Below are 22,289 nucleotides of genomic sequence, written 5' to 3'. Positions count from 1 at the left end.
GTCCAGACTTTCTTGACTGGGGTGGCCCATCTGGGAGTGTTTAACTTTATAAATGCTCCATTCTTAAATCTTTAAGGACTAAAATAGGAGATGTATTTCCAAAGTCAGCTTTAAGAACCGACAAAAGAAAAAGTACTTCACAAAAGCTACAAAAAGTTGGTTTGAACATAAGTCTTGCATCTGACAGGGCAAATAGTGAATCATAGTTTAGGAATTAGGGGGTGGCACCTGGGGTGGCCAATCAAATTTCGGGGGGGCCCATGCCACCCTAGGCCATCCCCCTGGACACGCCCCTGCTCCACCTGTGGGCTCCGACTAGGGGGTTTAAGATACTAATCACTAATCATCACTCCCCAAATTTCTGCGTGTAAAACAAATCTCCGGGGAGTGATGACGTCGGAGTCTAGACGCCAAACTAACAACGTTGCAATAAACATTTCAAACGTGAGTTGTCCGACTGAACTGTCAAACTGCTCACAGTCGTACGTGTCTCTTGCGCATCTGAACAAACTCTCCTTTGTTATTTAAATGACATTTAAATCAAATAATCCGAGAACAAGGATCTAAATTGAACAAAATAATTACCAAACACTCACTGTAACATTTATCTTTGTTGTAATATTTATCTATGGGGTCTAATTTTATAATCAAACAGACTGAAAACAAACACTGTTAATGTAAGGAAACATGACCTATATATCCATGATAATTAAAGAAACACCTGACCGGCAGGTATCGTTTGAAGCTGCAGCTATAGAGACTCAGGGTGGAGTGTTACCTGTCAACAGCTGCATCATTAATCATTCTGATGATTATGCAAACACCAAGTTTTATTGCTGTGAGGAAATGTCTTAATCATCCATAATAGATTGAGACTGTGTGGAGTGGTGTGATACATACTAACAAGCTTTGGTTTTATGTACCGCTAATTAAAATATCTTGGTTATAATTGGATTAACTCTGAAAGAGCAGGACTATGTTCTATAAGTGAATTAAAACATTGTTTTCTCTCTGTAATCATCCAGGGAGCAACAAGCAAGTGAGAATATGAGAAGCAGTCTGTAACACATAAATATAAAATCAATGTACGTTAGGGATGCACGATATTATCGGCACGTTATCGATATCTGCAGATAATGGCTTGAAACATATCGGCATCTGCAGATATGTCATTGCTCTGCCGATATTTTTCCGCTGATAAAACAACGCTTTAATTAATTCTGCCTAAATGCTCGATGATTCACTAAAAAAGCTTGACGCTACGACATTAACTCGGTGCGAGTGTGCGTGCGCACTGTCTGCACGACGCCTCTTGCGTCACGGGTGAAGCAGGGTGCAAGATGTCTGCCGTGTGGCAGTTTTTTAAAGTTTCCCAAATGGACAGCAAGGTTGATTTCATTTTATGTATTTGTTCTGTGCAAGAGGTAAAATTTGCCATAGTTGTGGCTGTTGTCAGGATTGTCTCAGGGAGAGCATCGTCCAAGCCCGTCTAAGTTGTGAGAATATTACAGTTTTGTTTGAAACAAAATGTTAGATTTAAATAACCAAAATTAAAGTAGTTTTATATTATTTATGTATTTTGTTATTTCTGCATCTGCCAGTGGGCCACTACAATAAGAGTAGGCATGATATCAGTTCCACTGCAGGGGAGACTTGATGTTCTCTGCAATTAGGTGGGAAGAAAAACATGTGCCTAATATATATCAGTATTGAAATCGGCAATCGGCAAAAAGGGTTGGAAAATATCAGGTACCGGATATCCGCAAAAAATCCAATATTGTGCATCCCAAATGTACATCAGTTTTTCACCAAACTGACAAAGTAGGCCTCTTCGCCGAAAGTTGACGATCAGGAAAATAACTAAGTAACTTTTTAATTTAAATAAATGTCTGTTAAGTCACTATCTATCACTGAATGAGGTTCGCGTTTTCCATCAGCCAGCAGTGGTTGGTCTGCCAGAGAGGGTAGGCGGAGCTAAGCGGCTGCTTTTCCGGTCTCTGCGAGTTTTGCGAGTAAACAGTAATCTACTATGGCTGAACAAACAAAGAAAAGATCGATGACTACAGATACAACTTCAAAAATAAGTGAAAATCCAAAGAAAAAGAAACAAATTCAACGCTCAGATGGAGCAAACAGTCTAAAAAGGAAAGTGACCGTCAGCGAGGAAAATCAAGAGTTACAACCGTGACTAAGGGAGCCAGCTATTGACGTCTGGTTTGAATTAAAGACGTGTTCCTTTTAATTCTGATTATTGTCTGTGTGTGGTGTTCAAGAGCATGAAAACTGAATTGTTTGAGATTGTTACTTAAATGTGCAATTGCTCTCTTTCAAAATAAAAGCCTACCCTTCTCTTTTCTGACCCCCTCTCAACCCTCATCATTTCTATTGACCCTAATTTGTGCAAAACTGTTTGAGAATATTATTTTAGTTTTCATCTAATAGTGATATTCCTTGTCTTTGTCTCTCAGTCAAGAGAGCATCAAGGAAATTCCTGAGGGCTGCGAGATGAAACACGGCAATTTCGTGGATGCGAATGACCACACCAAAAAGTGTGTCAAGTGCACTTAAAGCGACGCCTACATGTTGGGGATAACTGCACTCAGAACTAGCAATACGTCTTTTTGATGTTGATATTTTATCAGCCAGTTTGTTGTCTATGCTGTACCTAACAAATAATAAAAACTAATTCATCAATCTCTTTGTCTTGTTTGTCATGTTTTAAATTTTACTGACAATAAAGTTCAAACTTGCTGTTTCTTTTTTCTCTCCTCAGCTGCAATTAACTCTGAGAAAACCACCTTACACCTGACAAAAAAGTGCTTCTATCTATTATTTGTTTTATAACCCTTCATTAATAGAGAAATTATGTTATAAGAGTTTAATCAGAAGACACAAAAATGAGGGAATATAAGACAGTGGGCCCCAAGTCAAAGCACCCTGCACCATTACAGAGGACAGAAACACCCAGACTCTCTGCTTGTGGAGAAATACTTTCAGACTCCTACCCAAAGCTTCCTGCATCCCCTCCAGTTCCCACCCAATTTCCTCCCCCCAAATACAAAAGACAAGTATAAAAAAACAAAGCACAACAATTACAAAGTTATACAATACGAGTCAGAAGTGTGGCACCGGTTGTGTACAATCCCTCCATCCCTTAATCTGTACCGCTTATCCTGTTCCGGGTCGCAGGGGGGCTGGAGCCTATCCCGGCTGTCATTGGGCGAGAGGCGTTGTTACACCCTGGACTAATTGCCAGTCAATCACAAGGCTGACACATAAAGACAGACAACCTTTCACACTTACATGCCACGTTAGAGTCACTTACCTAACCTAAGCATGTGTTTGGACTGTGGGAGGATCTGGAGTACCCGGAGGGACCGCACACATGCACGGGGAGAACTTGCAAACTCCACACAGCACGGCCCCCGTGGCAAAGTCGTAAATTGAGTGTCAAAGTTATGTTTACTGTTTTAACCAAAAAGTGCTGACCAGGATTTGTAGAGATTATAAAATCATTCACGAGGAATCTAAATGGATTTTTGACTCAGTGTGTGAAGCAACGTTTGTCCTATCATCGAGCAGAGAGAAAGAAGTGTGAAGTAGAGGGAATAAAAGAGAGAGAGAGATTACTACAGAAACTACAACCCAGTCCTGCTTTACACAAACTGTGGTGACATCACTAACAGCAGGCGTAATTTTCAGGATGTAATTGATTTAAACCACCACTGTGTGACAGCAGAGCTCAGTGCTCAGAGGGTCTCCGGCACCCAAAGGGCTCTTACAACCCAACATCAGCGCTGCTCCCCTCGCTGCTGACAGAGACACTCTGCTTGTAGTGATGAGCAGCTCCTTCTCCAACTCTCATCGCGGTGGATTCGCACCTGTCCGGAGTCATTTCCTCTGTCATCTTGCCTTCAAAGAGATGCTCCACACAGCCTAACACCCACGTGAGTGTTTCTTATTCATGCACTATGATCTGTTACACAAAATAATGATCTTTGTCAAGGAAAGTCGTCGTATACCTGCTTTTTTGTTTCTTCATCAGTTATAAAATGTATTCTGCGTTGTTTCCTGACAGTGCTGTGGCTCAGTTTGCAGGTGTGCTGCAATTGAATATATACGTTTAAACAATAGGACTCATCCAATTTGTGCATGAAAAAACATCTGCTGACAGTGCTGCCGGAGATAATGTCTCGTTAGGTATCACCCACACACTCCCTGTCAGCCCCAGCAGCGAATAATGAGGCTCGGGTCATCATCTCAGGTTGTGCACATCGCTCTGCCTGCAGCCTGTTAGTCTGCTGCTCCACATGCAGGAGGCAGGATGAAGAAGTTGTTGCTGAATGTCCAACCAACTGAGCGTGAAGGAACTGCAAGACACCGTCTTTGTGTTGTGGATAAATGTGCAAATGAATTCACAGTATTGGATTGTAGTAAGTGGAATTATTGACTAGTAGTTCTGGCGGTGTGTGATGAATGAAAAGGGGAGAAGCAGCTCTATCAATACAGTGAGCATAAATCTGTGTCGGGCACATCCTTCTCCGTCTATGAGCCCTGTATTTTTTAACAGTTAAATGGTTCGATTCATCACAAGCTAAGAGCCACTTAAGATCTGATATTCCTGCAGGATTACTCACACCTCAATTCTAGTTTTAAAGCATAAAAGAAAACTTGAAATGTAGCAGTGCAGTAAGAAACAAAGCAATAATAATGCAGAGAATCCACTGCAGATCAAGGATGTGTGAAACTCCAGTTAAGTGTGAAAAAATGTGTGTTGCAAGGTGGATAATGGAAATGAATTGTATCATGTAACAACGATAGAAAAAGAAAGAAGTTAAGGTGAATCTGGTTCAAGGAAACTGACACACGTTTTTCTCGGCGATGGAGGAAACTTCAGAGAGGCAGAGAAGAAGATTATGATGCACCAGGTCACAATGATCCTGGATCCTTCAGCGTCGAGTCTTTGTGACACGACAGCTTCAAGTTTGCCCACTAATTAGCCGTATCTCCTTTTGTCCCCCTGCTTGTGTTTGTGGTTCCTCTGCTCTCCTGCAGCTGTTTTTCTACATCTGGTTTGTGGTGACATTACACTTTCTCCTCCATGAACAAAAGCATGATCAATGCTGTGCCACCCTGCCCGCAGCACACTCAACACACTGACAGAGTAGGTTAGAAATGATGCAGTGTGAAGTGACTGAAAGCAAAGTGTGTGTGCGGTTAATGGGAAATGACAGGCTCGTTTGCTACACGGCAGAGGTTTCAGGAAGGAGGGAGAATCCATTTTTAGGACCCTGACAATGTCGCGCCCCTTCACTTTGACATAATACGATCTTTATTGTGCTCTTGAAATACAGAAGATGTATGCTTAGTAATTTTATTGTCATTAAGCTTTTATGTTCAGTTTTGAAACCTGACTGTTGTATTCATTTGTGGGAGGAGAACTGACAAGTCTGAGATCCTAACATGGAGACAAGAAGAAGACAAAGACCAAGGACTGAGACGACTCCTTATCACCATTCTAGTTTAGTGTGTTCGAACATTTGCTCAAAGAAAACAAAGTAGAGCTAAAGGAAATATCATTAGGTTTGTAGGTTTATGATTATAAAAGATTGAACACCCAGATGTTTTCCTCTGGCGCTAGATTAAAGGTTACAGGATCACAGAGTTATTACAAAATATCCTGAGGGGAACATGAATGTCTGAGCCAAATTCCAGGCGATCCTTCTCATGCTTGCCTCATAAATATTTGGCCGTGCGATGGCACAAAAGGAGAAGTCAGCGGATCACCAAGATGATAAGAAATGCTTCTGGGGGAAAATTTCATTGCAATCAACCCAAGATATTTCACTGAAACACGGAAACCTCATGGTGGTGCAAGAGTCTCCTAACCTCCTAACCCTAAGTCAGGGGAATTCATTCTCTGGGTCCCAGTCCACCAGATTTAATTGTTTTCCCTCAAATACTTTTGGAGATATAGAGGACAGAAGGACAGACTGTTTGAATGGCAATACTTTCTTGAACCTACAGACTGTATCGAGAAGTGGACGTAGCCAACCATTGGTTTGTGATCCCCCCCATTTGAAGCCTCCAGTTTGACAGTTTGGCAGTCGCCGTCTTGTGTTGTGTTTTTTTAACAAGAAGTGACCATTTTTGGGCGACAAGTTATGACTCTATCCTGGTTGACGCGCTGTGGTGTCAATTTCAGGTAGCTATGCCCTAAAGCATGCTCTGCTTTATCATCTCATTTACTCTAAATGGGACCATAATTTACAAAACATCCAGCGCTATTAGGGAAGACATGAAACTGGTGATTGAGACTGTAAACTCACGAGGGAAATGTTTATCAAAGTAATAAAACAACTGAGACGAAGCATCTCCCTTTTTTGGCCGTTTGAAAGAATGCAGGTTTAAGGCACCTGTGCATTGGCTTCACTTCTGAAACCTGAAGCTATACATTGATTTGTTTGTCTGTTCTTAAACCCTTTTGTCACAGTAGCCTAAAGTTGGGGTAGGTACATTTGAAGAGAAAACAGCAAGAGGAAGCTTGATTTCAAACAGTTTTCAGGCAGAGAAATTTCAAAGCCCCTCCTCCAAAGAACACAAACATGCTCGGCCTTGCTTACAGTGCAGCACGAGTCCATGATAGAGGAGTTGCACATAGTTGTTATCGCTCGCCGTATCTACCTAGGGTGTCGGAGAGCTGTAAACTGGTTTTAATCTCTGGGACCGTTTGTGTCGAACAGGAGCGGACCTCTACTGAGCTTTTGGGTGCTGTTGAATACCTTTGGGGGCAGCTGTGGCTCAGTGGTAGAGCTGGTCGTCTTTCATTCGGAAGGTTTGAGGTTCAATCCCCAGCTCCCTCAGTCTACATGTCTCCTTGGGCAAGACACTGAACCCCAAATTGCTCCTGTTGGCATAGCCACCTGTGTGTGAATGACAGTTGGGCACCTTAGGTAGCAGCCTCTGCCATCTGTGAGTGAATGGGTGAATGTGACATGTAGTTTAAAAGCAGCACTGAGTGGTTGCAAGACTAGAAAAGTGCTATATAAGTACAGTCCATTTACTATTTACCATTTTTACCTTGTAAGAGATAAACACTAAAAGCATCCTCCTGGAGCAAGCTAATATTGTTCAGCAGCTAGCCTTCACTTGCCATTTTTGTGCAACTGCCTTGCTAGTTTTGGCTTTTTGTACACTCCGTTCAAGTGAGCAGTAAGTGTACAGCCAGACTGGTAAAGGTAGGCAGGTATGGGAGTGGACAAACAGATGAGTCAACCAATCATTTAATTCAATCCAAATTAAATGATTGGTTTGATGTGTGATGTGAAGACTCTAGTTTTATTCTTCCTCTGCTTCAGGATCCACTTCCTGTCTTTCCTTCACTCTGTGCCTTTTTCAGAATTACTGTATCAGTTCACAAACATATTCTCTGACCTTTAAGAGCACCTGATCTGCAAGTGAACCATATTTATTTTCTCTCTCTCTCTTTGTCTCAGATGCATGTTTTCAGAGGGCTGCTATGGACAGTTTGATCCTGGGGGCTGGTGACACTGAAGTCCTGGTGACATGTCCTTGAGTGGCAACGGGAGCCGGTCTTCTCCGTTGACGACAGCTCCGCCTCTGCCCTTCAACAGCTCCTCCACGCCACACTGGCTGCCCTGGGAGGAGGGAAGAGCCAGCGATGAGTCTGTGCAGGAGTGGTTGGAGAATGAGACCCAGCTCCTCTCAGACCTGGCTGTTCTCGGGCATGAGGAGCTGTGCCACACATCTCTTCTCCTCACAGTGTGTCTGGTGGTGTGGTACAGCGTTACAATGGTGCTGGGGCTGGTGGGAAACATCGGCCTTATTTGCATCATTGCGCGTCGCAGAGAGAAAGTCAATGTCACAAGCATTTTCATCTGCAACCTGTCATTCTCTGACATCCTGGTGTGCGTCTTCTGCCTCCCCTTCACTGTCATATACACTCTCATGGACCACTGGGTGTTTGGGTCGCTGCTGTGCCGACTGGTGCCGTTCATCCAGTGTGTGTCTGTGACTGTGTCGGTGCTATCTCTGGTGTTCATCGCTCTGGAGAGACATCAGCTCATCATTAACCCCTCTGGGTGGAAGCCGAGCATCCCTCAGGCCTATATCGTGCTCGTTCTGATTTGGATTCTGGCCTGTCTCACCTCCTCGCCTTTCTTGGCCTTCCAGCTCCTCACAAATGAGCCCTACGCCCATGTAGTCCTTCCTCAGTCTCCTCCTCATCATCAAGCCTCTCCTCCAGCTTATATTAACGCATCTCCACCTCCACCTGTTTCATTCAAAAACTCATCCATGCTTCCAAATTCACACCGCACCTTCTTATCTTATGTCGCCACCTCTCCGCACATGGAGGCATGTCTGGAGCACTGGCCGTCCCAGCACCACAGGCTTGCTTACACCACATGGCTGCTTCTCTTCCAGTACTGCGGTCCACTCTTGTTGGTCCTGCTCTGTTATGTTAGAGTTTTTGTGCGGCTACGCCACCGCAAAGACATGCTGGACCGTGCAAGGACCCCAGAGAACCAGCGCATGACCCACAGCCGCAGAATTAACATCATGCTGGTCGCCCTCATCACAGCCTTCGCTCTTTGTTGGCTGCCGCTCACCGTCTTCAACGCGGTGTCAGACTGGAACCAGGAGGCTCTGCCTGTCTGCCACCACAACCTGCTGTTCTCTCTCTGCCACCTGCTGGCCATGTCCTCCACCTGCATCAACCCCATCATCTATGGCTTCCTCAACTCCAACTTTCGGCAGGAGGTCAGAGAGGTGCTGCTTCACTGCCGTTGCAGACCCCTGGAGGAAGAGTGTGAGCGCTTCCCCATGTCGACTGTGCACATGGAAATGTCTCGAACATCTGTGCCTCTCAGCTGCAGGAGCAACTCTGTTTGACTTGGTTACAACCTAAAGTAAACTGCTGTAGTTGGATGTAGTTGTTGTAGATGGACTTAAATCAGCTGTTTGTTTTACCTGTAAGGACTGTAAAACATTTTGTCATTGCTATGAAGTGAAGGGTGCAGTACAATGTTTATTTTGTTCTTAAGTAGCTCCAAATTATTTAACAAGTGTGTAGATCATAGAGTGTGGATATATCAACTAACAGGAAATGATAAAGTTTCAGTCAAACTGTGACTTTAGAGAGCATCCGCCATTTACATTAAAATCAATGCATTATCTACAGGATATCACTTATGCTGTCGCGAGGGGTTGGAGCTTATCCCAGCTGCCATTGGGCAAGAGGTGGGGTACATCCTTGACTGGTCGCCACTGGTCACGCTCAAACTCACACCTGTCTTTGGGCCAGTTAACCTAACGACCATGTCTTTGGACTTTGGGAGGAAGCCAGAAAGGCCCCCCTTGAACCAGGATTCAAACCAGGAACATTCTGGCTGTGAGACGAGAGCATTAACCACTGCTCCCTCGTGCAGCCCTCAAATTAAGACATTCTTCAAAATATTTTGTACAATATTACTCACATTGCAAGCTGCATATTGTTGTGCTTTAAACATCAAGAGGAGTGACATGTTCAGAAAAAATCAAATGAAGAAACATTTGCAGATTTATGCAAAGTGCATTTTTCAAAGCAGACATTTCCACCTGTCAGTGTAGGAAAATGAAAAATGTGACTGAAAGCATAAATGATGGCTTCGCTCTGTGCCCTGAAACTGAAGCAGCAAAATGGAAATCAGTCATTGTTACACTTATTATTCACAGCGTTGCTTTTCCCAGGTGACATGTCAAAGCATTTTTAGAATATATAACTATACTGTGGCCCTCATGGTAGATTTAAGACTGTAAGTGTAAGTCAGTACTCCCCACCACGATAATCAAAACACAAAAATGAGGGAATATGTTGATAAAGTCTTAATTATATTGTAATAAAGGTGTAAATCCCTGAAGTAAAGTTTCAGAGAGTTAAAGGGGAAACTAAAGTTGTTTGTGAGGCTTGTTGTGAACCAAGAAACTACTAAGAGAAGTCTTATAACGTTGATTTTTCATTTAATTTGTATCATAGAAATATTGTGGGATGTTGAAAATGATTTATTTTATGATTGTAGTGTTGTTGTTGTATTTCTCATTAATTTGACTTCATTTTATAATTTTAAATTGGTATAATAAATATAGAAATAGTGTTTACACATACCATTGTCTATGTTGCCTATTTAATGCAAAAGCCTGTTTATGTAAATGTTTTGAGCTGTCCACTTGTTATGAGATCATCCATTACTCATGTTAATGTCAGGTGTAAACAAGGCCTTAGTGTGAGACCGTAGGTCAGTGTAGTCGTGTATATGAGCCTGGTTTGATAATCAAAGTTGTGCAAATACTTTGTTTTAATTGTTTTATCACTATCTCAAATGCCTTATTCTCTAATTGTGTTAAATAATATAAGATACAAATCTTTGTCTATGTTGCGTGCCAAAAAACAAAGCTAAACCCATCAGAAATAATGAAAGCTAAGATTGGAAAAAGATTAACGGCCAAAATCATTTTGCTTTCCAGTTATTGCATTTTGAATATTGTTGACTCGTCTCACACGATGCGTCTAGAAAGTCAATGGGGTGTCTGGAAATAGATAAAGACAGACAGTTTCAAAAAAATTGTGAGGTTAGGTAATGAATATTAATAAAGAACAGGCTTTTTGATGGTTCACATAAACGTCATAACTTATAGTTTGACTGCATGCATTCCACCTGGACACACAAATCCGAATATGCCACCTTAAACTGTCTGCCTTGTATGATTATCATATTCAACAAGTTTAATTTCAACAAGTTCATCAGCTGAAATGCATTTCCATGGGTTTGACCTTTAAATACGTGACAGAATTAAAAAAAAAAGGTTGTTGAATTTGTGAGTTTGGTCAGAATCCAAACTATGGTAAACAGGTCATTAATTTAGCCCGATAGTGATGATTTCCAACTCTCTTTTACTGTTGATTTATTTTTTTATATAGTAATGTTATTTTCTGTCAAGAGAGATAGAAAAAGGTCAAATAATAATACTTCTATCTAAAAGGATCAGTCGAGGTTTGAAATAGACTTCTTAGGGCCCTTCTAAGTGAACTGCACAGTCCCTTTGCCATCGCTTCTGGTTCGGAAGTGACGTTTGTTTCCTCTCAGCCAATCACTGCCATTTGTCCCAGAATGCATTGCATCACAAACTGCAAGCGCGAACTATGTGCACTGTAATCAGGTACTTTTGGAAATTGCACAATTTAAACCTCTCTGCCGCTTAAAGTAAGTTCACTGAAATCACTAAAAGATACTAAATGATGTCCGAATTCGTGTCTTCGTACTGCCAATTGTCAAAAACGTATCTAATGCGTGTGTCAGCACACCACGGAAGCATTTACCAAAGTTAGCAACACCAGCAATAATGCTAACAAACTCAAAGTTAGTTAGCTTGCTAAATTAGCAACAAAACGCTGCGTCAACTAGCAAAAATAGCAATGATAGCTTTATTAGCTAGGTAACAGACATTTATGTATGTAGGTTGGCTTAATTTATGTACATTAAACAGTAACTTACATAACCTGTCATAGAACACTATAAGGTTGTCTAGCTATATATTTTATAACGTCGTTGATTCACAAGTAACCTTGCCTTTACTAATATTAACCCTATTTTTCGCATTGTAGTCATTGACAACAACACAAAAGTAACGAGTTGTGACAATTGATCCCCACAGAAAAAAAAAGTTCATAATGTTATATTTTTGTTGTAAGACAGGTTTAAACATGTAGCTGCGCTCTTCAGATTAGAAACCTGTGTTTTCACTGCTTTGGATTTGACTAATGAATAAGTGTAGTTGATTGACAGGAGTTATGTTCTTCCTCCTGCTTGTTATCCTCCGTCTTGTCTCTTCAGGGTATGATAAGCTGATTGGTTTAGTTCAGAATCAGAATCGGGGTTTAATGCCAAGTAGGTTTACACATACAAGGAATTTGTTATGGTGTTTTGGTGCAGAACAATTAACACAGAACTGGAATAAAAATAAATAAAGATAAAAATAAGTAAAAGGCTCAAATAGAACAACATAAAAAAAAATACAATATGTATGCAAAATATCTACAACAGGTGTAATTAAAAACTGTACACATGTGCAGGATATTGGAGAGTGCAAAAAGCTTACAGTATCAAATTAAAAATATTGCAGTGTACAGACAATATAAAAGTCCAGTCCAGTGTGTGTTAAGCATGTGATGTCAGTCTTAAAAACAGTTCCTGTGGATTGTGAAAGCTGTTCTCCATCTAAATATTGCCATAATTGATTTTGTTTAGGTGAATCTTGGAGCCAGTAATGACCACAAGTCCCATTCTTAAAGGTATTGTACATCATCTTAGTCTTACTGCAGTTATAAAGGCGCAACTTTATGGTTTATTGTTTAATTTTATGACTCTTCGTTCTTTTCAATTTGTGTGCAGATGTTGTCGCCTATGTTGATGTGTGGTCATCAGACAAAACTGCAAACTATTCAAAACCATTCATTCAGCAGCTGCAGGAAATGGGAGCTCAGGTGAGACTGCAGGGCATAAAATGCACACTTACACCATACTGTATTACACTACATGCATTTAAAGACAAACTATGATTACTTTGCAAAAACCTCTACACATTTTCTACTACAGGTATCAAAAACATTCAATAAACAAGTCACACATGTAATCTTCAAGAACGGTCATCCGGCTACATGGAGGAAAGCCAAGAAAAGTAATGTGAGGCTCGTTTCTGTTCTCTGGGTCGGCAGGTAAGAAGAACACCAAGAGCTGTGTACTTTAAATGATATTCTCTAGATTGTACTGTTATGAGTTTTATGAGATTTTCCACTCTGCTGATGTGGCTTATTTTTGGTGAAATGATTTTCAGGTGTTATGAAGATGCTGTGCGTGTGGATGAGGAGTTGTTTCCGGCCTTGAATGATGAAAGCAATCCTGTGTTGAAAAACAAGAAAGTAAGATGAGTCAGTCTTACGTAGGATGTTTCAGTTGGTGTCACAGGTTAAGCTGTCGTAAATCAGTGTTGGACCATTATTTGTTCAGCCATGCATTATGCTGATTGTGGGTCACTGACCAAAGTCTGTAAACGAGGTGTCAAGTGGTAATCTGTACTTGTATTGCGCTTTTCTAGTCTTCCGAGTCTGACCACTTAAAGCGCTTTTACACTACATGTCTCATTCACCCATTCACACACTGATTGCAATGACCTAAGTGCCACTTTCCAATCAGGATCTATGCAGTCATACACATAGAGAGCAATTTGGGGTTCAGTGTCTTGCCCAAGGACAAGGACAAGGACACTTCAACATGGCACTGTAGCAGTCAGGGATCGAACCCCCAACCTTCCGATTGAGAGATGACAGACTCTACCACTGAGCCACAGCCGCCCTGGTTACAGTGGTCCTACTGAAATGTTGATACTTCTTGAATAAAAACAACACACCTCAACCTCAAAATGTGTTTAACAAGGCTTTTAGGTTAACGTGAACATTGTGTGGCACCAGAAGCTTTCAACTAGTGCTGTACAAACATGTTTTTTGCCTTAAATAAACTAGTAATATTGCTAAGTTATTTATCAAGTTAATTTAGTGTAACAAGTATGTGTGTAGAGTAGACAATGAGAGCTTGTAAACGTTACCCATTATTTTGGATCCTCATCTCTAATTATAACCTACGTTGCATAGACAAAATAGTTTGTTCAGTTTTTCTAAGCAGTGTGTGCAACCTTTGAAATCAATCACTTCCTTTTACTTCCTGTTCAAGACAGTTTTTGTGTTTGATTTACGTAGCATCGTTGCATGCAGCCAAAAGATTCTCCAGAGAAGACACCTGAAAACAACAGACGGATGAGGAAGAAACTAGACAAGATGATGAAAGGCCTACCTCAAAAACAACCTCTAGGTAAGAAATTATTACACCTTTAAACTGACAATCTCGAAGATTTCAGTTTCGTTCTCTAATGGCAAAATATGGTAATTGCTGTTAGACAGTTCCCAATTTAACCGGACATCTACGGCTGCCTCCCTCCGTCACAGTTGTAACTCTTGATTTTCCTGGCTGACGGCCGCTTTCCTTTTTAGACTGTTTGCCTTCATCTGAGCGTCGAAATCCTTTTTCTTTGGATTTTCACTTATTGTTGAAGTTGTATCTGTAGTCATCGATCTTTTCTTTGTTTGTTCAGCCATAGTAGATTACTGTTCACTCGCAGCACTTGCAGAGACCGGAAAAGCAGCCACTTAGCTCCGCCTACCCTCTCTGGCAGACCAACCACTGCTGGGTGATGGAAGACATGTCACTAACTGGGCGCCGTTTGTGATTTGTTCTGCGAAAGTCGCCACAGACACCCAATCCGTAGTTCTACTATGTACTGCAAATGCAAAGGCTTTCATCAGTGGGCCATAGGCTCAATCACCATTGTGTTACCTCATTCGGCGACAGATAGAGACTTAACAGATATTTGTTTAAATTAAAATCTTCAAGGCGATTACTTTAAGAAACTTTCAAAACAAAAGTATGTAGTTTGATGTTTTATGTTTTTATCCACAGTTACAGATGTGTCGCCCATCATTATTGATGAGGAGAATGGAATCGTCTACAGCCCTGGGTTGAAAAGATCAGCTTATATGGCACAGCGTTTGAAAGACATGAAAGAGAAAAGGGAAAACCTGTCACCCACAGGTATGTGCAGCAGCATTTGTGGAGGCTGATGAACTGAAAAGGAAAATATTTCAGCATGTTAAAAATTCACCAGAAATTTAAATATTTGTCACTGTCTTTCAGCTTCACAGATGGTTGAATCCTGCTCACCCACTGGATTGAAACCTTCTCTCGGGAGCACACCAACTGTCTTCAAATTAAAGTGTAAGAAAATTGGATGTGATTCTGTTTTTACTCAACTGAAAATTCTGTGTAGTTTTTATCTTTCCCAGCACGTAGGAGGTGTTTATGAGGAAGGAAAATGGCGAGGACTAACAACACAATTCTCAAAATCCTAACTAAGCGTATTGGTTATTGAGTCATCGTTATGAAAACCTACAAACTGATCAATATAGTAATCAATAAGTAACATAGGCAAGACTTGGTCTGCAAAAATCCTACCGCAGACTGTTTGTTATTTTCCTCAGATGTTTTTTTTGTGTGCATCTGTGGATCTTTTGTCCTTTGCATCCCACTGTTTTTAAGCTGCATTAAATTCTTTGGTCAGGTATTTACAGTGCTTTGCTCTGACAGACAGATGGGAACTTACATGCATTTGACACATTCTTTTATGCAAAGTGACTTACCAGCACTGCATTCAAATGATGTAAGAGCAAGAGAGATTTGGAGTGTATCACCTTTAAACAAATAACCTGCCTTTAGTTATTTATATTCAGTTCGGGGCTAAAGAATATATTTTCCAAGTTGGTGCCGAGTTTCCTTTCCAGGGATTTAAGTGGTAGGAGAAGCAATAAAAGTTTTATTTGGTTTATGTAACTTGCAATATGAGCTGCTGTTTTTTCAGTCACTTTTTAACTCAAGGTATTTCATTTAATGAAGTGAAACAAACTTAAAGTGCTAGCAGCTGCCTGTATTTTATATATATTTCATCAGTCATAGAGATCTATTGGAAAGGCAGTGAATCGCACAAGAAAGCAGAAAACAGAAGGTGGCTAAAAGATTCATCGAAAGTTTTAATTGTTATTATTTTTTTCATTTATTTAGATGACCAGTCGGATGATGACTCCAGTGCTTCTGCTGCTGAACCTGGTTACTCACCTGATAAGGAAGAAGGGAGGAAACAAGTTGATGCTACTGACCATGACCATGTTAGACGGCGCCACAGGAAAGGCTCTGACAAGCCCTGGCTATCGCCCTGCCGAGATGTGCCAAAACGGTTTCCAAGTCCTTTGAAATGTCCCGACTTTATGGACAAAGAGGTCGAAGAAGGGAATAAACAAAAGAACTCAAGAAGGACCTCAGTCAGAAAAAAGGCAACAGATAAAAAACAATCTGTAGGTTTGTTAGAAAGTTCTCCACAGGATCAGAGATCGAACAACAAGATCAAGCATAAAGAAAAAAGACAATCGCAGATAAAACCACCCAGCCCATCGCCTAACAAATCTGAAAAGGGAAAGGGGAAAGGCAAAGCAGCTAAATCCTCTACAGATACTAAGACTCATTTTCCTCCTAAAGCTGTGAACTCTCCTAGTTGCCTCTCACCACCAGCAACATTCGGTGATGCTGCATTTAAACTGTCAAAAGAAACTTCTACTCCTTTACAGAAAGTACCCAAACGAGCCAGACAATCTTTTTCTGCCCTGGTACAATCTTTCACCGTGCCTAGTGACTCTAAAAGTGTTGCTTCTTGCTCCACTGACGGAGGTGATAGTGTGTTTGAGGACTATTTCTCCCCTGCTAACCACCGGCGATCAAAAACACCTGTGTTGCCTGATCTACCTGCGAAGAGAGACGCCTCCTTTCAGATTCCTTTTGAGTTGGGCTCGGTCCCAAACAAGAGGAAACAAAGAAGAAGTGAAAGTATTGGATCTGAATCGAACAGTAAAAAGAAGAGGAAACTGGAAGGAGGTCAGAGTGGCAAACATCAACAACAGCAGGTTGATGCAAGCAGCAGGCCTCAGAGTGATCCACAACAGGATGCTAAGGAATCTCTGCCCACTCCGGATAGCTCAAGTGCCAGTGCCAAACCTCAGGCTAAACGGCGAAGACAAAGCACCTTGCCATTTACTAGCACTGGTTCAACTACAAGTGCTGCAGTAAAAACGAGAAGAGCGTCAATATCGGTGCCTACAAAGCTATCAGAGGCTAACCTTGAGTTAAAGCTGCAGAAAACCTCTGGTGTCAGTGACCTTTCTCATAGCTTGAAAAGTGAGTAGTAAACCGCCAGTATTAAGAAAGTGAAAGCAGAACAGTGAACCCAATAAACAGATTTCTTCTACTTTCTCTATAATTATGAACTGAACAACATGTTACTTAAGGTGTTTGAACTTTCATAACCGTTGAGGTTTGTAACTTTGCCTTTAACCCCTGATAAATGTGCTTCCAAAGTTTTGGAACATTATATTTTCTATTTACTTGAAACTCCAGCTAGTTTTCTGAAGGTGGATTTTTTTGTGTGAATGTAACATTTTAAGGGAAAAATAAAGAATTCAACGTTAATCAATGAGGCCTTTTAATTTGAATATTCTCGTAATATTCTGTTATGTGTTTTTTGTTTGTCTTTTAAAGGCCCAATTCCTTATTTTTGACGTAGCATTTGTTTGACAATATGTGTCAGAGCCAGGCTGCACGCTGAGGCCTGAATCCCCAAAGGCCCTGAAGAGGTCGTAGTTTCAAACCTAGATAAAGTTCTGGGTGGAAAATCCACATTTTATATGTTTTTTGACTTTAAGCCTTTTTTATTGCTGTTGAAAAAGTGTCAGAAAACAATTGTAATTTAGATGTAATGTTAGTTTATGTATTAAAAGACCTGCTAAATTAAGCAAAGTAGCAGTATTCAATACTGTGTTTTAGATTTTGTTGGTGATGTGGCTGTTTTAAAGACGTTTAGATCAAAGATTGCTCCATTAATTCAGCTGCTGATAAAAAGGGATTCTAAATCTCAACATATTTAACATTTTATTAAAAGGAGTTTATTTTTAACAATATATGAGACTTGAAAAAATGTGATTCGTTAATCTAGTTAAGTTAATTCTTAAATATTATGATTAATTTCAATGTATGCAACTTATTTGTTATTTTTCTGGTAGCAGTGAGGTTGAGCTTGGTTTTAAAATAACTTACTATTTAATGTTAGTGTTCAGCTCAGGGAAAGTTTATCACAGCAGAGATGAACATACATGAATGCACACACAAACACACACACACACACACAAACACTGCCTGCTGTGAAGGAGGTCGAGTGACATCCCCCCACACTGTTTTCAATTATTTTTCTTGTTTGCATCGTAGGTAGAGGAAATGAATGTACAGTTGCAGCTGGTTTGACAGAGATACCCTCTGAAGGCGAAGATAATCCCACGAAGCAAATCAGCTTGAGTCCTCAGAAAATGGTCAACAAAACAACGGTAAGGAAGCATCTCTATTGTTTCGAGCTAGATTGAATTGTAAAGTGTAAAATTTAATGACAGTTAATAATGAATTAGATTCTTTAATGGCACTGAATAGAACGTTTTCCTACAAATCTATGTTAGTGTTACATTTTGTACAGTGTCAGGGAAATATTTTGGAAATGGATACAAAAACAGGAAGTTAAGAGTATTAAGTAACCAGTGGGGAACTACCTGATTCATTAAAGATACTGCTGTGACATTACATCACATTGTCTTTTAATTACAAATATCATATGTGCTGATTTATATACTTTCTTAACAGTTGTGCTTTTGTTTTAGCTAATTTGCATGTAGTTGACTTTGAGTTTATCACATTTTTATCAAATAATTTCAAGCTTGTGCGTTTTTTTTACCGTGCATTGTCTTGAACTACTTTAAAAAATCTATAAATATAGATTTCTTTACCTTTTCTTCATTAAGCTTTTTATCTTCCAAAGCTGTTGCAGGTGCAGCCTTTGACAAAACCCTGTGACATTCATAGTTTTCTGTAATATAGGAAGTTTACACAGTGAGCTAAACATCAAGTACGTGTGTGTGTTATTCCCTTTTAAGTATTTCCTCCATAAGGTCACACACTTCCATAGCCGTCGGCGTTTGACGCATCTAGACAAGAGGTTGTGTCTGGTCCTGAGTGTTTCCTGTGTTTTCAGCTCTGTGATGGTAGCGTATGACTTCCTCGCCTGTGAAATGCACCTGGGCTGTGTTTTCGTTACGCTGGTAACCTCAACAAGCTGTATCTGAAAAAAAAAAGGCAAACATGACGTCATCTCCCCCAGGGATCTGTTATGGGTTGACACCATTGTAGGCTGAGTACAGAGATGTCGTAGTTGTTCTCTTAGTTCTGATAAAAGATGAATGTCCAAATATGAGGCAGGATGTGTGAACACAGTCATCCACGATAAGTTCTCTGAGGTCACACCTGCATAGCTCCCCAAGCTTGTGCAGATAGTCGAGAGTGATGCCGCTCATGTCGCGTTTCTTTGGGTGAAAATGGGGCAAATGTGCCGTTGCCATCGAGACAATATGGCTTTTAAAAGTTTATTCTGGTATTCTTAAAATGGAATCAGATTACATGTATTGAATACAAAAATTAGCAGAATTATTTATGTTCTATTTGCTTATTTTTAGCAGGATACAAATGCTCAAGTATACATGTAGATGATGTTGGCTGGACCCTGCTGGCGTCTGCTTTCTGTTGCCTTTTTTTATCCTCTGTGGCCTGAATCATAATGGTATGGTTCTATGTTGTACTGTATTCATATTATTGTTAGAGGCTGCTTGTTCATGTACGCCTGCAAAATGTGTGGGGAATTAATATAGATAAAAACATGGTGAAAAAAGCCCTGATAAATGTAGATGTGTCCCAGAGTGGCTTTGTGGTACTGAAACATTCTACTCAAGTAGAAGTTTTGTTACAGAAGTACTGTTACTGGACAGAAATTGTACTCAAGGAAAAGTAAAAATACTTGTGTAAAAAATTACTCAAGTAAAAGTTAAAAGTAGCTCACTTACAGAGTACTATGTTTACATGTTTTGGTGTCAAAATGACGAGAGATGGACCTTTTGCCAAAGAGTAAGATCCTTTGGTTAACCAGAAACAGCAGTTATATAGCTCTCTTCAGAGGTACCAGACTCCATTGACAAAAACAGTAATTTTACCTCACAGAACACAGGAGCTGCTGATGGTCAACCGCCGCCTCGATCGGACAGTTTGTTTCTGTTATTGTGTGGTGTTTTAAAGGGTTAGTTGGAAACATGCTTTAACATGTGTTACGGTGTGTATCGAGGCAGCGGTAGACCAGCTAGTCCCATGCTCTGCGAGGTAGAATGACTGTTTTTCTTAATGGAGTCTGGTGGCTTTGAAGAGAGCGATCTGACGGCTGTTTCTGGTTAAACCAAAAACTTACTTCAGTCTGTGTCAAAGGTGGTGTTTCATCCAGACTCTCTTCTGTCCCATTCATAGTTCACTAACGTTATGCGTTGGGCTAGCAGTTGCAGCCCAGTTCTCCTTCGCTGTTTTCGCACGATGCATGAAACTTTGATCTGATTGGCCTGTTTTTGATGCGATGCATTTGATTGGCATCTGGTCCAAGTCAGTTCTTCTTTCTAGCTCGCAATATCCGTAGATAAATATTTTACTTAGTGACGGATGCATGCACAAATGTAGCGAATTACTTTACTTCATTTTAAACACACTTAAGTAGGCTATAAGTGAAATTACTGACTTTAAAAAATAGTGTAAAAAGTACAAGTACATGAAACTTTTTGGCAAATCAATCACCTTTTTCTACCCCTAATCTTCTCTTACCTCACTTGTGTCCATTTAAGAAAGATGTCATCAAACCAAGAACAACACCCCCCACTGTCTCTCTGTTTGAGCTGGGGGTCTTTGTTGCAGGTCATTCTCCGTCACTCTTTTCCTGCCATCCTTCTACTGTCATTTCTATAACAACAAAAACATGCCCTGTAAATGCTTTAAAAGAATATCCAACCAATCTGTCAATAACATTATCATTTCTATAAATGAATCATGTCGTTGTTGGATAGTGGATGAACTTTGGTTTGAAGGTGAACTGGTGTATTCTGATCTTTCAATGATTAGAGTCGGGTAAGGTGCTTTGACTGTTTTCACATGTAAGCTGATAAGAGCAGCTATTTTTCATACCGTGTTTATGTGAGATGCTCTTTAGGCATGAGTAGGAAAGTGATATTTGTACCCTCATAACTGTGATTTTTAATTGGCTTTTGACTTTTGTAGGAACCCAGGGATCCTCACCTATCTGAAAAACGTAATTTTCAGTCAGCTCTGAGCAGCAGCCATCAAGGAGACGCAGTCAAACACTGAAGAATTTCCTTCATTTGTGCTCAGAGGCCGTGCTGCAGTTCACACCAGCTCTTTGTCACAGGCTCATTATGTGCGTCTCATTCTTCAGTGCCTGTTTTCTTGTGCTGCTGCCAGAACATGTTTGCTGCAAAAAGCCCCCTTTGAGGAACCTTCAGAGAAGCTGCCCATGTTTTGAGTTGTTTGACTTCGTTTGAAAGACTTCAAAATGAGCAGGTTTTCTTGTCACCTCTTGGCACTCCTGTTGCTGTGTAGCAGAGAATAAAGCTGCTGTGGATCATTAAGAAACTTGAATATCAAACATTTTCCTTTGAGGGAAACATCATCGGCAGTCTGTGTTTGAAGGTAACAAGCTCAATGACATCATAGTGTACTTATCAGCCATGGGATGTTTTACAACTGTGGGCAGGGCTTGGCAATTCATTTGGCACAACTGCTCAGCAGGCCTTAACCTCTGACTTTCAGCTGGGGGACCAGATATCAGATGTGTGACAGGAAAGGGCCCGGTGGTCCTGTTTGTAACTGCTGCTCAGGTGTTTGTGTCGATGATAGCTCGCTGCATTGGAGCCAAAGTACGAGGCTGTATGAACCACAGTCGTCAGCTTTCAAAATGACAGTTCTGTTTCAGCGGCTCTGAATATGTTTTTCTCCCCTCATGGCCTTGATGTTTGATTTCCTTTTTGGTCTCTGTGCAGCCATACAACCGGTGGGGTTATTGAAGGTGCACGGCCTGTCTGGATGTTGAATAATGATCCTTTCACCTGTTCAGTGCTGTATTATTCAGCAAACCAGCTCACAGCAGTTACAAAAGAAATGCATCACATTTATAAGAGTCATTTTTTATTTAAACATACTGTATAAACTTGGCTTCTTCAAAGTGTAGCTATATTGATTTCACAGATTTACATCCTGTTGTCTTTGGCCGAGTAGCTGCTTCACTTATATTTAATTGGACGCCAAATGTGTGGTTATTGTGACACAACACAATGTGAAGCTTACAGCGACCATCCAGAAATAGAAGAGGTGTGAAAGCGCTGAACACAGACCTTAATTAAATCAGCCTTAAGAATAAATTGCTGTATTTAATGCTTTAAAGAATTCCATCCTTTGTTTTCTATTTCATAGCTTTTGGCAAACTTCTAACTCTTCGTGATTTTTTTAGTGGATGGCCCTGAAGGAAAATTGGTTAAAAAGATATTTTATGCTTCTCATAAGTTTGTATTTTGTTTGTTTCAGGGTATGAGAACATTGGTCATGACAAGCATGCCCACCGAGTAAGTATTTAAAGCTGTTTGATAGGTTGCTCACACTTTTAAT

General features: G+C 40.5%; 2 protein-coding genes across 2 annotated transcripts in view; both read left to right on the top strand.

Moving 5' to 3' along the window:
• Window positions 1-7,566: 7,566 nt before the first annotated feature.
• On the top strand, window positions 7,567-10,162 carry LOC138588362 (neuropeptide Y receptor type 4-2-like). The gene has a single exon (XM_069658436.1). It carries the CDS (start codon window positions 7,567-7,569, stop codon window positions 8,911-8,913), a length of 1,347 nt encoding a protein of 448 aa, XP_069514537.1. The 3' UTR covers window positions 8,914-10,162.
• Window positions 10,163-11,199: 1,037 nt separating this feature from the next.
• The window catches only part of mcph1 (microcephalin 1), a 35,597-nt gene continuing 24,507 nt past the window's right edge, over window positions 11,200-22,289 (top strand). Inside the window, exons 1-11 of the mRNA XM_069658434.1 lie at window positions 11,200-11,261; window positions 12,306-12,349; window positions 12,450-12,541; window positions 12,654-12,772; window positions 12,892-12,976; window positions 13,811-13,922; window positions 14,568-14,699; window positions 14,802-14,882; window positions 15,723-16,886; window positions 17,970-18,085; window positions 22,209-22,246. Coding sequence (XP_069514535.1) covers window positions 12,325-12,349; window positions 12,450-12,541; window positions 12,654-12,772; window positions 12,892-12,976; window positions 13,811-13,922; window positions 14,568-14,699; window positions 14,802-14,882; window positions 15,723-16,886; window positions 17,970-18,085; window positions 22,209-22,246 — 1,964 coding nt within the window. The 5' untranslated portion in view covers window positions 11,200-11,261; window positions 12,306-12,324. The remainder of the gene's footprint in view (window positions 11,262-12,305; window positions 12,350-12,449; window positions 12,542-12,653; window positions 12,773-12,891; window positions 12,977-13,810; window positions 13,923-14,567; window positions 14,700-14,801; window positions 14,883-15,722; window positions 16,887-17,969; window positions 18,086-22,208; window positions 22,247-22,289) is intronic.

The sequence above is a fragment of the Semicossyphus pulcher genome, unplaced genomic scaffold (genome assembly GCF_022749685.1).
Source record: "Semicossyphus pulcher isolate SPU_LCO1_2020_fin unplaced genomic scaffold, fSemPul1.0.p SCAF_12, whole genome shotgun sequence".
In the NCBI taxonomy this organism is placed as follows: Eukaryota; Metazoa; Chordata; class Actinopteri; order Labriformes; family Labridae; genus Semicossyphus; species Semicossyphus pulcher.
This window is presented reverse-complemented; position numbering and strand designations above follow the sequence as displayed.